The sequence below is a fragment of the Microcebus murinus genome, chromosome 14 (genome assembly GCF_040939455.1).
Source record: "Microcebus murinus isolate Inina chromosome 14, M.murinus_Inina_mat1.0, whole genome shotgun sequence".
In the NCBI taxonomy this organism is placed as follows: domain Eukaryota; kingdom Metazoa; phylum Chordata; class Mammalia; order Primates; family Cheirogaleidae; genus Microcebus; species Microcebus murinus.
Genome location: NC_134117.1, coordinates 7,815,001 through 7,828,621, shown reverse-complemented (window position 1 = coordinate 7,828,621; position 13,621 = coordinate 7,815,001). Strand labels below are relative to the sequence as shown.

Genomic DNA, 13,621 nt, shown 5'->3' with positions numbered 1-13,621 from the left:
TCATCTAGACCCTGGTTGGAACCCTCCGCTGAGCACGCTACACCACCCGACTGAATTATCAATAGTGTTTCCTTCTCTGTGATCCCTATCACTCTGTGCCTACAAGTGCCAGAGGCACTTTGCCTCTCGTGTGGCATTGCCGTTATTCACTCTCTTCTCTGTCTCCCTCTCTGGGCTGCGAGCACCCCAACAACAGGACCAGTGCCTGATTTAGCCTTGTGCCCCCAGAGCCTGGCACAATGCCTGCCCATTGTCAACAGCCAAATCAATGAAAGAATCTCTAGGGCTGTGCTCGCTTCGGCAGCACATATACTAAAATTGGAACGATACGGAGAAGATTAGCATGGCCCCCGCACAAGGATGACACGCAAATTCGTGAAGCGTTCCATATTTTTTACGGTGATATAGCACATCTTATATTTTCCTGGTTAGAGCTGGAACCCATACTACTGAGTGAAGTATCCCAAGAATGGAAAAATAAGCACCACATGTACTCACCGGCAAACTGGTATTAACTGAGCAGCACCTAAGTGGACGCATAGGTACTACAGTAATAGGGTATTGGGCAGGTGGGAGGGGGGAGGGGGCGGGTATATACATACATAATGAGTGAGATGTGCACCATCTGGGGGATGGTCACGCTGGAAACTCAGACTTGCGGGGGGGGGGGGAAGGGCATTTTTTGAAACCTTAAAATTTGTATCCCCATAATATGCCAGAAAAAAAAAACAATCTCTAGGGCTGCCTGGCCACTGGCATATGATCTGGAGGACACTGTAACCACTCCTTGCCTAGCAGTCTTCAGGAACTGCTATAAGATGTGCTATATCACCGTAAAAGAGATGGAACGCTTCACGAATTTGCATGTCATCCTTGTGCGGGGGCCATGCTAATCTTCTCTGTATCGTTCCAATTTTGATGTATAGCCCAGGACCACTCCAGAAGAGAAGTGATAGTTTGGGAAGAATGGGTCAATGAATATAAAATTGATTTTAAAATGTAAGCCAGCCGGGTGCGGTGGCTCACACCTGTAATCCTAGCTCTCTGGGAGGCCGAGGTGGGCGGATTGTTCAAGGTCAGGAGTTTGAAACCAGCCTGAGCAAGAGCGAGACCCCCGTCTCTACTATAAATAGAAAGAAATTAATTGACCAACTAATATATATAGAAAAAATTAGCTGGGCATGGTGGCGCATGCCTGTAGTCCCAGCTACTCGGGAGGCTGAGGCAGGAGGATTGCTTGAGCCCAGGAGTTTGAGGTTGCTGTGAGCTAGGCTGACGCCACAGCACTCACTCTAGCCTGGACAACAAAGCGAGACTCTGTCTCAAAAAAAAAAAATGTAAGCCAGACAAGCCACTCCTCTGCTGAACACCCTGCTGTGGGAATACTATGCACAGTGACACAGATGAACAACACAGACACATCGAGTCAAAGAAGCCAGACTCAGAAAGAATACATACTGGAGTATGTACATATTTATGTGAATTTCTAGAACCAGAAAAAACGAATCTTTAATGATAAAATCTAATCTGTTGTCGCTTTGCGAGGGGATGGGGGAATTGACTGCAAAGTGCCAGGAGATAACTTTGTGAGGGGAGTGGGGGCCGGCAGTTACTCAGCTGCATACATTTGTCAAAGTTCATCAAACAACATCCTCAAAATGTGTGAACCTTATTGCATAATAAATTATACTTAAAAAGTTGATTGAAAAATAAAACTACAGTGTAGTGGTCCTCTGTTCCACTCAGAGTGAAGACTGACTTCCCACCAGGGCCTTCGGAGTCCCACGCGGCCCACTTACCTCTGCCGTCTCTCCCACTACACCTGTTCACAGTGCCTGCCATAACCCTTTTGCTCGAGCACTTCCTTCTTCCTAGAACACTCATCCTAACACCCCACCTCCTCAGAGTTTTGCTTAAACCTCACCTTCTTGATGAGGCTTCCCTTGACCACCTGATTTAATGCTACAACTCCCCCCACCCAGCATTCCTGTTCCCTTTTAAGTTTTCTCCATAACACTTATCACCCCTAACATATTTTAGGGGTGATTTTTTTACCTTTTTTTTTTTTAAAGAGATGGGGTCTTGCACTGTTGCCCAGGCTGCAGTACAGTGGCACGATCATAACTCACTGCAGCCTCAAACTCCTGGGCTCAAGCAATGCTCCTGCTTCAGCCTTCCAAGTAGCTGGGACTACAGGTGTGTGCTGCCATGCCCAGCTAATTTTTCTTACTTTTTGTAGAGAAAGGGTCTCACTATGTCACCCAAGCTGGTCCCAAACTCTTGGCCTCAAGTGATCCTCCTGCCTCAGCCTCCCAAAGCACTGGGATTTATAGGAGTGAGCCACTGTTCCTGGCCTAACATACTTTATAATGTACCTGCCCGTCTACTAGAATGCAAGCTCCCTGAGGGCAGGGATCTTTGTGCTGTTCACTGAGGCATCTCAAGTGCCTGGAAGAGCGCCTGGTACATAGTAGGTGTTCAACTAACCTTTGTTGAATACGCCATAGTGATGTTCTTGGTATTTAGCAGGATTTGTTTCGGAAATCCCAGCTTGTCTCAGCAACATAAGAGAACCAAAGGAGAACGTTCCACAGTGGGGCCCTGTGCAACTCTGGAGCGAGGGCCTCCCTCTGAACTGAGGTGTGAAGAACACACCATTTTCAGAGAGAAGACCTGAAAGGAGGCGAGCCCAGGAATGAGTCAGGGACCTTGTGCAGCCCTTTCCCCAAGGAGAACCTCCTTGCAAGACATGAAGCAGGCCCTGCTTTGCTCACAATGGATTGATTTTGATGTACCCCGTTGTTTTCCAGATGAGGAGGCTGGGACACAGAGAAGTCCAGTGTCTTGCCAGAGCCTGTAGCAAATTATCAGCCAAAGCCCACAAATCATCCAGACACTTCTAGACAATAAGATTTGACAGAGCAGAATATATACATCTGCCCTTCTCTTGCCCTAACGAGAACTCTGAGGACAGAGAGCAACCTGCAAATAATCACATGTGAAAGATTCTTGGTTTGGGGAGAAAGACCTTTGAAGACAAGAGAACCAGGAAGAGAACGGGGACAGGAGTGTGGGAGAGCCAGCTCACTCCTTGGTGGTGAAGCTGCCTTGAAGCAAGGGAGCCGTTCCTGGGACTCCCTGCCCTGGAGGGCTATGTTAGCTTTCTCGGGAAACCCTGCCACAGCAGATTTTTGGCCCGTGGGTTCATCCTGAAGAATGAATGAATAAAGAATAACAGCAACAGGAGCCAGCACGTACATAGCACTTACTGTATGCCAGCACTGTCCTTACAACAACGCTGTGAGGCTAAATGTGTTTTAGTTCTCTTTCCGGCTCCCCTTTGTCACACTCTCTGTGCCTCAGTTTCCTCATCTGTCAAGTGGGAATAATAATAGTACCTCCTACCTCACCGGGTTATTGTGCCTGGCTTATAATGACTGTTAGCTGATATTACCTTCATATTATTATTATCCTGACTGTCAGGAAGTGGCTAGACATTCAGCTACTCTAAGGACATTGTATGTGACTCAGGGCACATACATGATCAAGGACAACATGGCTACAACCCATCTCCAAGGGCTATTTACTTTCTCAGAGTTATAGTCATTAGCCAAAGGAGGGGTCTTTGGCAGCATTCTTGGTGCCAAAAAATGGGAAAGATGGGATAGAACTTTCCAGAAAAGAGGGCCAGAGCACGTGTAGCCTGGGCCACAGTTTCCCCAGAATCACAATCCCAGGCTTTTGTCCATTCTGCCTACAAATCAAAGACCTGCAGGTCAGGAGAGTCAGGTGGTAAAACGGGACCATCAGAACCAAGGCAAACTGTGGCTGTGTCAATCATGGTGGCCTGCAGCCAGCCTGGGAGCTTTGCAGCTTTGACTAAAAGCCTAAGCAGTCCTCACTCCCCCATGGATAAGAACGTGGCTGTCCCAGGAAACTGGTCCAAGAAGAACCCCAGTTTGGCTATGGAGGGAAGCAACCTCCTCTTAGGCGAGGTGTTGGAGAATAATGGAAGCGCTCCCCTCCGTTGGGGAACTCACTGCTCGCCGACTTGCATGCGTGCACAAGTGTGTATGTGCTTTGTGTGTGGTGGGCTTGGGGCAGGTGAGGACTCCCGCTCTCGGGCTCCTTTGCCAGGCCTCACTCGTTTGTGTGAAAGTTAGGTGTTAATTACTAGATCTCCAGGCCTCCTCTGCCCGCCTGGTCCCTTTTCCCAGGGGGAGGCGTGGAGACCCTGCCCTGTGTGGTCCATCTGCCTTGAATTAGCCTGTGAAGGCGCCTCTGATGGGCCTATGTCTGGGGCTCCTTTAGGTTTTGTAAAATGAGTCGTCAAAAGACCTCAGATTTTCATTAAGCCCTTTAAGAACTGCTTTGGGGTAGGATCAGACTAGCTGAAGGACCCCAGGCAAGTGGACCAATCCTCTGCAAGGGAACTGTGAATCTATTCATTCATTCGTTCGTTCATTCATTCATTAATTCATCCATCTCGGGCGTACAGACATTGACAAGCGGTTACTGAGCGCCCGCTGGTTGGCAGGCCACGAGTGGGGCAGCCCTTCCCTTCCCGGCGTGGGCCTCCGGGAGCTCACGCCTAGCCTGCAGTCGGACAGGCACCGCAAGATAAGCTGCAGGGGGGACACAGAGAGGGTGTAAAACTGAGGCAGGGGAGACCACTTCCTGTGCTGGCGGGGTAAGGGTCAGCAGAGATCTGAACGCCACTTTACACCGTGCTCCTCCCGGAATCCAGGGAAGAAACGCTTTGGTCTCTGCCCGAGGCCGGCAAGGGCGAGATCCCAAGTGCTTTTCTCTGCTGCGCCCGACGGCGGTTCCTCCGGAGCCCGCGGGCCTGGCCCCGGAAGGCCCATAGAGGGCGCTGCGCGCCCGACTTTGACCGGAGTCCCGCGCGCCAGGGAGCGGAGGCGACGCCGGAGCCAGAGACCGGCTGTGCCCGCGCCTGGCCGAGTTCCGCGAGCTTCCTCGAAGCGGAAGGGAAAGATGCGTGCAGCCTGCTGGTCAAGCCCGGCACCCCAGAAACTCATAGGATGCTCTGGGCGTGCTGCCACCCCACAAACCCCCTGCCCTGGTCGAAACGCAGACGCGCACACACCAGCGCACTCGCGCGCCCCCGAGAGGGGCGTCACCGGGAGAACTTGGGCGACAAAGGAAGAGCGAGGCTCGGGTGGTCGTGTGGCAGGGGCAGGGGCGGGGGCGATAGTCCCGGAGTCTTCTGGAGCCAGTCTCTTCCCCCACCCCAATCTGGGTCTAGCCCCGGAGTCGAGATCAGCCAAGAGCCCAGCTCCCGGGACAGACTCTCAGGCTTTCCCGCGACGTCGGCCCGCCGCCGCTCTTCCAGGAGAGAGACAAGCTTTTCCACTTGTCTTAGTCAAAAGGCGGCTTCCTTGAGTCAAAACTTTGGCCAAGTTTGCACGCGTGCGCCCCGGACCGCAGATCTCCCGCGACACGCGTGCACACTGGCGGGGGTCTCTCGACGCATCCTCGGGCGCGTGGCCCGCAAAGACCTGCGCGCATGGAGCCATTTCTGCGGTTGGGAGAAAACGACTTCTGGGTGCCAGCGGCAGTAGGGTGACCTAGGCCAGGTCTCCTCCGCTCTGGGGGCCTGTTTCCACCTATCAAACACGAGCGTGAGACCCACCCCGTTTGAATCTTAGAGCTGTGATTCGTTCCAGCTCAGATTTTGGATGGTGTGGCGTTTTGCATTCCAGTAAAGCTCAGTACAAACACAAGGGAGTGACAATAATGATGACAGTAATTGTTTGTGGAAGCACTATTTACGATGCTTCCAGGTTCCCGACGCAAAAGTAGAGTTCACTCCTGTAGGTGATGTTTGCCGAAAGAAACACTAAATGCGTCCATCCAGATTTGGTGAGGGAGGGTCTGATGCCCCAGGACCAAAAAATAAAACATACCTATTTCTCAGTTGGGGACCCCAAACGGTCGCGTCTGCCAATGCAGGGTGGCCTTGAATTAGGTGAGGCTCAACCCAACGAAAAAGAAAGCGGCGGGGAGGTGAAGCGACCACAAAAAGACCTCGGGGCGTGCAGGAGCGTCACCAGGGGTGGAGTGGGGTGAGGTCAGTTTGCCACTTTCTCCTCAGCGAGCAGTCCCTCGGGAAGGGACCCCCACAAACAATCCTGATTAACTGGATGCTTAAACCTAAAGTCTTAAATATCTGCCTCATGGGTTTCTCTTGGGACCCGGAGACCTATTTTTAAAGCCGAACAGAGTCGAGTGACCTTCCACTCAGCTGTTCCTCAGAGACCAAGTTGCGGTTCTCTAGGGACTTGGCGGCCATCGGGACGTGCTGTGGGAGCCGCTGCCGCTGCTGAGGAAGCCACAGCGCTGCGCCTTCGGTTCACACGGCCCCTATCGAAGCGTTACGCAGCTCCAGAGCCGGCGGAGAGACTTCCTAGGAGAAAGTGCTGCCTGCAGGGTTGCAGGCTCTGAGTTCATCCTCGAGCCTTGGGCACCGGCGGCCAGGGGAGAGGAGTGCCCTTCGGAGTGCAGCCGTCGACGCGAGGCCCCGACGGCCCCGGCAGCCCCGCCGAGTGACCCGCGGCCGTCGGCCGGTTCGGCGCCCACTCGCAGAGACTCACACCGGCTCCTGCTCCTAGGGGAAGGCTCACTCTTCGGTTTTCCAGGGCCAAAGGCCAAGGCTACCTGGATTCCTGAGCCCGCAGACGCCGTGCGAGGACTTACACCCGATTCCCTTCCTATCGGATAGACGGTGGGTGGGGAGCCCAAATCCCCTCTTGGTGACCGCACCCTTTCTAGCAGGCTTTGGGGAAAATGCTGAGGCCGCCGGACACCAAAGGGTAGAAAAGTGAAGACTTCGCCGCGGGCTGAGGTCGCGTCCTGCCTCCTGCGCCGGCGCTGCGTGGCTCTCCAGCCGCGTGGGGGCGGCGGGTCCCTGCCGAGTCCCAGGGGGCGGGGGAGCGGCAGCTGTGAGCGCAGATAACCCCGAAGTGACCCGGACGGGCCTGGCCCACCCCTCCCCCCGCCAGCAGGCCTGGCGGCGGGAAGCCGGTCCGTGAGCCGCAGGGGGGAGAGGGAGGCGCGGGTCCCGGCTCGCGGCTGTCAGTGCGCTCCGGCCAGGGGCGCCGCCTGCTCCACGTCCCTCGCTCGCCTCCAGCGCTCGCAGGAGCGCTCCGAGTGCCTCTTTAGCGGGAGCCAATATCCTTTTGTGCTAATAGGCTTGTCCTCATTTGCTGCCTAATTGGACTATATAAAGCCAATAACAGGCGGGCTCTTATAGCCCGAAGCCAAAGCGCCAAAATCCGAGGGAAGGCGAGGAGGGGGCGGTGGCGCAGGCGGCTGCGGGGCCGGGGCTCGGCTGAGCCTTCGCCTGCCTAATCCCATTTGCCATTGTACGCGCCCAATCGCCGTATACTCCCCGCATTTAACTTGGATGACATTTTGATTTCATCATTAGCATCCGGCGCCGGATTGACGCAGCCCCTAGCCGGGGACTGCTCTCGCTGCCTCCTCCCCGGGAGCTGCAGCCGCAGCCGAGCCGCCTTGCTCCCTCGGTGCCGCGGCAGGGCCGCTCCCCGCCCCTCGACACCCCTCCCCCATGCGAGCCCGCCCCGGCTGGGTCCTCACCCCGCCCTCCCTCGGCTGGATTTGCGCCCGGGGCGGCCCCCTACTTTTCGCCCCGTAGTTGAGTTCCGTTTATGGTCTGATTTCCGGCCGCTCGCCTGCTCTCCCGGCCGGCCGCCTGTCCCGCTCCCTCCCTCCTGGGGACCCGGAGGAGAGGGGACCATGCCGGAGCCCGGGCCGGACGCCCCCGGCACCGCCAGCGCGCAACCCCCGCCGCCGCCGCCCCCACCTCCCGCGCCCAAGGAGTCCCCGTTCTCCATCAAGAACCTGCTCAACGGAGACCACCACCGGCCAGCCCCTAAACCGCAGCCGCCCCCACGGACGCTCTTCGCGCCGGCCTCAGCCGCCGCCGCCGCCGCCGCCGCTGCCGCCGCGGCGGCCAAGGGGGCTCTGGAGGGCGCCGCGGGCTTCGCGCTCTCGCAGGTGGGCGACCTGGCTTTCCCCCGCTTTGAGATCCCGGCGCAGAGGTTTGCCCTGCCTGCGCACTACCTGGAGCGCTCCCCGGCCTGGTGGTACCCCTACACCCTGACCCCCGCCGGCGGCCACCTCCCGAGACCTGAAGGTACCGACCTCTCTTTGAACTTTGGTTGTCCCCCTGCGCGCCAGTCCCATCCCCGCCCCGCGCTGCTTCCCATCGCAGCCCTGGGACCTAGCACCTGCAAACCCGCTGTTTGGCCAACTTCCTCCGGCCCCTGGCCTGCATCTCCTGTCCGTGCGCTGGGTATAGCTGCCCGGGAATCCAATCCCACTTGGTGAGAAAAGAAGTGGTGTTGGAGCCCGGGTCGCGGGCGTTTCCCCAGAAAAGTGGCTTTGGGCATGAATGGGGAGGCTTCGGACAGTTGGGGCTTGGGACACCACCAGGAAGCAGGGGGCGATCCGGCCGGGCCCAAGCTGAAGGCTAATAGCTCCCGGGCCCCTGGCTGGGGAGCTGAGGGAATGGAAGTGGCCGCGCTGCCATCTGGTCGCCTGTCCTCGGGAGGAGGGGGATCCCAGAACGTGGCACCCTTACTGTAGCCCGGGAAAGGGGAGGTCGAGGACTGGGCGAGGCCTCAAGGCCTGGGGCCTGGAGGCTGGCGCAGGTTGAGCCTGCGGCCCCCAGGCGCCGAGCCTCGCTCAAGGCTATGTCGGTGTGCGTGTGTGTGCGTCCGTCTGTCTGTGTCTCTCCAGCCTCCGAGAAGGCCCTCCTGCGCGACTCCTCCCCCGCTTCGGGCACAGACCGCGACTCCCCGGAGCCGCTGCTCAAGGCCGACCCCGACCACAAGGAGCTGGACTCCAAGAGCCCGGACGAGATCATTCTGGAGGAGAGCGACTCCGAGGAAGGCAAGAAGGAGGGCGAGGCGGCGCCAGGCGCGGCTGGGGCGAATGTAGGGACAGCGGCGGCGACGCCGGGCTCAGAGGACTGGAAGAAGGGCGCCGAGAGTCCGGAGAAGAAGCCCGCGTGCCGCAAGAAGAAGACGCGCACTGTCTTCTCGCGCAGCCAGGTCTTCCAGCTCGAGTCCACCTTCGACATGAAGCGCTACCTGAGCAGCTCCGAGCGCGCCGGCCTGGCCGCGTCGCTGCACCTCACCGAGACGCAGGTCAAGATCTGGTTCCAGAACCGCCGCAACAAGTGGAAGCGGCAGCTGGCGGCGGAGCTGGAGGCGGCCAACCTGAGCCATGCCGCCGCGCAGCGCATCGTGCGGGTGCCCATCCTGTACCACGAGAACTCAGCGGCCGAGGGCGCGGCGGCCGCGGCCGCAGGGGCCCCAGTGCCGGTCAGCCAGCCACTGCTCACCTTCCCGCATCCCGTCTACTATTCGCACCCGGTGGTCTCGTCCGTGCCGCTTCTACGGCCGGTCTGAGGCCCGAGAGGGGAGAGGGAGGGAAAGCCCGGCCCGCTGCCGGACCCGGAGGAGACTGGGCTGGGCCGAGGGCGCCGAGATGTCCAGCGGCCTTCGGGAACCCGGGCTTCGGCACACTGCCCCGACCTCCCCTCCCCTAACCGGTAGTGTTTTGTAAGTATTTGCAATGCATTTTCGTGCAATTCATCCCTAATGGATTTGAGGCGCTTCCCCTCTTTTGATTTTGGCTTATATTAAGAGAAAGCAGGGAAAAGACAAAATTCCCAGGTCAAATATTTCAGCTAAAAGCTTTCGTAAAATGTGCAGCCCTCCCCCCAAATTTGCATTGCTCTGTGGCTTTTGGTTTTATTTTTATAGAATGAAAATAAGCGCAAAACCCGAATTCCTCTCATTTATCCGTGTTCTTCAGAACTATTTTCAGAATCCAAAGAGAGGAAGTATTCATATGGCAGTACTTTTATTTCTGGATGTGTTTGTTCTCCCACCCCCAATCAGTTATCCTCCAAGATTTTCAGTATCTGAGCAGCCTCTCATAAGAATCCCGATGCAGGCCGCTCTCTCTGGCAGAGGTCTGTTGCAATTAACCTCTTCATCTTTCTCCTTTTGTGACCTAAGAATTCTAAGAGTTTAAAGGGTAAAGACAAGACAGGCAAAAATCAGAACTCTGACTATTGAAACAGCTCCACTTCTGGCCGGGTTTGAGTGGTCTTATTTATTAGTAGCATTTATTTGGAGAATTTCACTTGGTAAATTATTATTAATATTACTGTTATTACTTTGTTCCCTTTTTTGAGAGAGTGATTTCAATATTTTAAAAAAATCTTTTGTTTTATCCTCTCCCCCTACCTTTTTTTTTATTCTGCAGTAATTGTTGTGCTTTGACCTGTGCAATATTGTACACAATTTCCTGAGAGCCCTGTTTCCTCCTCCACCGAGGGGAACGGGCTTTTCCACTGAATAATCACGATCATTCATTTCGAAAGAAAAAATTAGGCAAGGGAAAGAGGGGAAGGAAGGAAACGAGCATAGGTAGCGATTCTCAAAGGAGTAAGTTAGGCATACTGGAGCGCTTTAAGTGAAGGACAATCAATTTAGGAGAATTTTAACTTATTTGATAAATGTACAGGTTCCTTGTAAAGTTCACCCTCGAACTCCCTGGGGCTCCTGGCTCTGTTACCCAATCTGTTTCTTTCTGTCAGCTACACCTGTTGTTCTCAGATAGTTTGTTTCCCTCATCTGCCCGGGTTCAGTCCCTTTTTAAGAAAAAGAAAAAAAAAACCACAAAATATTGTTACACTTAATGTTGTCGTGAAATTGAATTAATTAAAAAGAAAAGAAAAGCGAAGCCTTTCGTGTTGCCAGAGTGTGTAACTTTGGACGATTTTTCCCAGAGCAGGTGTCTCCAGAACTCTTTTCTGTCTTGCTCGCCGGCTGCCCCTGAGCTCGCTAAGTCCGCCCGGGACGCACAGCGCTAGAACCCAGGAGGCGGGCGGAGACAGAGGCCGCTTTGTTCGCGACCAGGGGCGATCTCTCCCCAGTATCTTCCGCGACTTGAAACGCCCAGCGAGCAGGGAAGAATGTGGGGCGGACGGGGTGAGGACCTAGGCTTATCTGGTTTTTGAAATTCGGCAAAGCAACAGCCGAGAGAGGCGAAATACCGGAGACAGCTGGTGTTTCTGAACGCAGGGCTGCAGCCTCGCTTTCCCTTCCCAAGCCACGGTTCCTTCCAGAGCTGAGGGCTTCTGGGCAGGGCATCCCAGAGCACTCCTCCACCGGCTAAGAGCGTGGTGCGCTCTGGTTGCACCTGGGGTGGTGGCGGAGGGAAGAAGGGAGTGAGCTTAGAGTGAGCTTAGAGCTTTAGCTGCTGCCACCGGCTGATCACCAAGTCCGGCTGGGAGAGGGCAACTCCGGGGATGCTAACGGGCGCTAGGGACGGTGGCTCCCACTTCCAGGACAGGGACACTGCTGCAGGGCTTGCGGAACTGTGGTTTGGGGGCGGCTTGGGGACGGGCACTGTCCTGATGTGCCAAGTGCCGGGGAACAGAGGCCACCCAGCTGCGCAGCAGAAACAGAGCGGACCTGGTCCCCTCCTTGCGAGGCCCTTCTCTGACCGCCAGTGCCTAACACCTGGAGGGCGGCATCTCTAGATCCCCGGTCTCTGTTCTGGAAGCGCAGCGATCGCCACGCCCGCCCGCACCACTGCCGGGCGCCGGGCCGTAGCACTGTTGGTCCGCAGCAGCCTGTGGAGGCACTGCTCGCCGCTACCGCCTGGGAGGGCCAGTCCGCTCGACAGCAGCAGGTGCTTGGACGCCCCTTGCCAACCCCGTGAGGCCGCCTGTCTTTAAGCTGGGGGGTGTGCACGCACAACTCCTGGCAGGGCATGTTTGAAGCTGGGGAGCCAAAAGGGGGAGATGAGAAACCCGGAGGCTGGAAAGATTCCGGAGAGCACGCGGCAGGGCGCGACCGCTGGGGAGCGCATGCACGCGCTCCCTCACCTCTCCCGTGCGCTGCCAGGCTCTTCAAATTCAATCGACACAATTGATTCTACTGTGGCTGAAACGTCGAGTATCGTTTTCTGTTGATGGAAAACTGGCCCCCAAATAAACCAGCATGCGTATTTATGGCAAAAATTTAGCCTGGACCCCAGTGAAGATAGATCTCCCTTTATTTCCCTCTGGTTTGGAATAAAAACGAGGGCATGTGTCACAAATGAAAAATAAACAGAAATTCGGGGTCAAAATATGTTGTTCCTTGTGTAACCTACAAACATAGTGATGCCTTTTACTGTTGGCAATACTAACCGCGGGACAGGCCAATAACAGCTCATTAAAAATAATGTTGCAATAGCAAACACATTCTTAGATTTTACAGCCAGAACACGATGTTATCAAACGCCAAGAAAATACTTCTTTATTTGTGTTTGGATTCTAGAAAACGGTTCTTGACTGACCCGGTCTTTACAAAGTCAAGAAATAACTAGTTCTCCACAAGCACAGCGTATCCTTTGTCCTGCTCCCCCTGGCCTCCTTTTCCCTCCTGTTGGGGAGCCCGGCTGTCCGGGAGCTGTGGGTCCCTCCCCAGAGCCAAAGTGCACACCCTGAGGAAGGGGGATGGCGACATTTGGCTACAGGGCTGGAGGCAGTGTGAGTCTAGAAGCCCGCTGGGGTGGGAAACGTCTCCTTCCCCCCCTGTCAAGGTCGAGTATTTTCCCAGTGCAAGAGAAGGAGTTGTGCCCGGTGCAAGGATCAGGGGTACAGACGCCGGTCTCAGAAGGAAGCATCCTAAGCTGGACTGCAAGTCTTTCTGAGGCCTTCCTGTTTGGAGAGGCCAAGAAAGCACTGGGTGGGAGTGTCACCTCTCCAGAGCTGGCTGTCACCTGCTTCCCCCACCAGCACGGCCCCACCTCCTCACTGTCTCCGCAAAGGTTGTGGAGAGCCGCTGGAACCACTCACCAAAACCGGGCTTTTAGAAAGGAGGAGGGAAGGTGCCTACACAAAATTCCTCTTGGCCATCCCCTGTCCCCTATCCTAGAATGCTGAGCTGACACTCTTGATTCTGTCATCTCACCCCTCCTTCAGATTGTGGAACCCAGCCTTTTCTGAGCCTATCCTAACTTCAGATTCTCACCCATCCGCACCCAAATTTAATCTTTGGGTCAGTGGGAATGATCTCCCCTTCAAGGCTAAATTCTTTCTGCTTCATCCAGACAGACACACATGCAGACACACGGGACACACACCTGACATAACACACACCACACACAAGCGTATTCTACACCTCCTAAGAGACACCGGATCGGCAGGCTGCTAGCACTCCCACCCACAAAATGTGTTTAGCATAACCGCCATCACTGAGGCACAGGCATGGATAGTCAGCACACCTTGTTTGAGGTGACCCTGGGCAGCTGGTTTTCTCCGATGGCTCCAGGCTAAGGCAAACTGGGAAGAACCCTGGGAAATTACTGGACAGGGAGTGAGGTGGCACTCCCTCCTCTGCTGCTGGAAGCCTGAACATCCTCCCTGCAGGGATGCTCGGAGCTCACTCCTCACCAGCCATCTGGGATAAACTGGTGGACCCGGCCACCACCCCACTGCGTACCCTCATAGGCCTATGGGCTGGGACGTTTTTCGGAGCGGGGGTCCCCACGGTGCCGCGCTCTGCAG

General features: G+C 55.6%; 1 protein-coding gene, 1 non-coding gene and 1 pseudogene across 2 annotated transcripts; 2 read left to right on the top strand and 1 right to left on the bottom strand.

Annotated features, from left to right (window-relative positions):
* The first annotated feature begins 288 nt into the window (after positions 1 to 288).
* Positions 289 to 395, top strand: LOC142875746 (U6 spliceosomal RNA). Its single transcript, XR_012923041.1, has one exon. It is a non-coding gene; the product is annotated as a U6 spliceosomal RNA (small nuclear RNA).
* Positions 396 to 836: 441 nt separating this feature from the next.
* Positions 837 to 935, bottom strand: LOC142875754 (uncharacterized; annotated as a pseudogene).
* A 6,844-nt stretch (positions 936 to 7,779) lies between these two features.
* Positions 7,780 to 9,458, top strand: HMX3 (H6 family homeobox 3). Its single transcript, XM_012781314.2, has 2 exons — positions 7,780 to 8,179; positions 8,785 to 9,458. Exons 1-2 carry the CDS (start codon positions 7,780 to 7,782, stop codon positions 9,456 to 9,458), a joined length of 1,074 nt encoding a protein of 357 aa, XP_012636768.1.
* The last annotated feature ends 4,163 nt before the right edge of the window (positions 9,459 to 13,621 follow it).

What these genes read in the sequence shown, in the direction of transcription:
- HMX3 (XM_012781314.2), top strand. Translation starts at nt 7,780, where the DNA reads ATGCCGGAGCCCGGGCCGGACGCCCCCGGCACCGCCAGCGCGCAACCC. An exon ending in CCACCTCCCGAGACCTGAAG is followed by an intron (nt 8,180 to 8,784) that starts GTACCGACCTCT and finishes GTGTCTCTCCAG; the next exon opens with CCTCCGAGAAGGCCCTCCTG.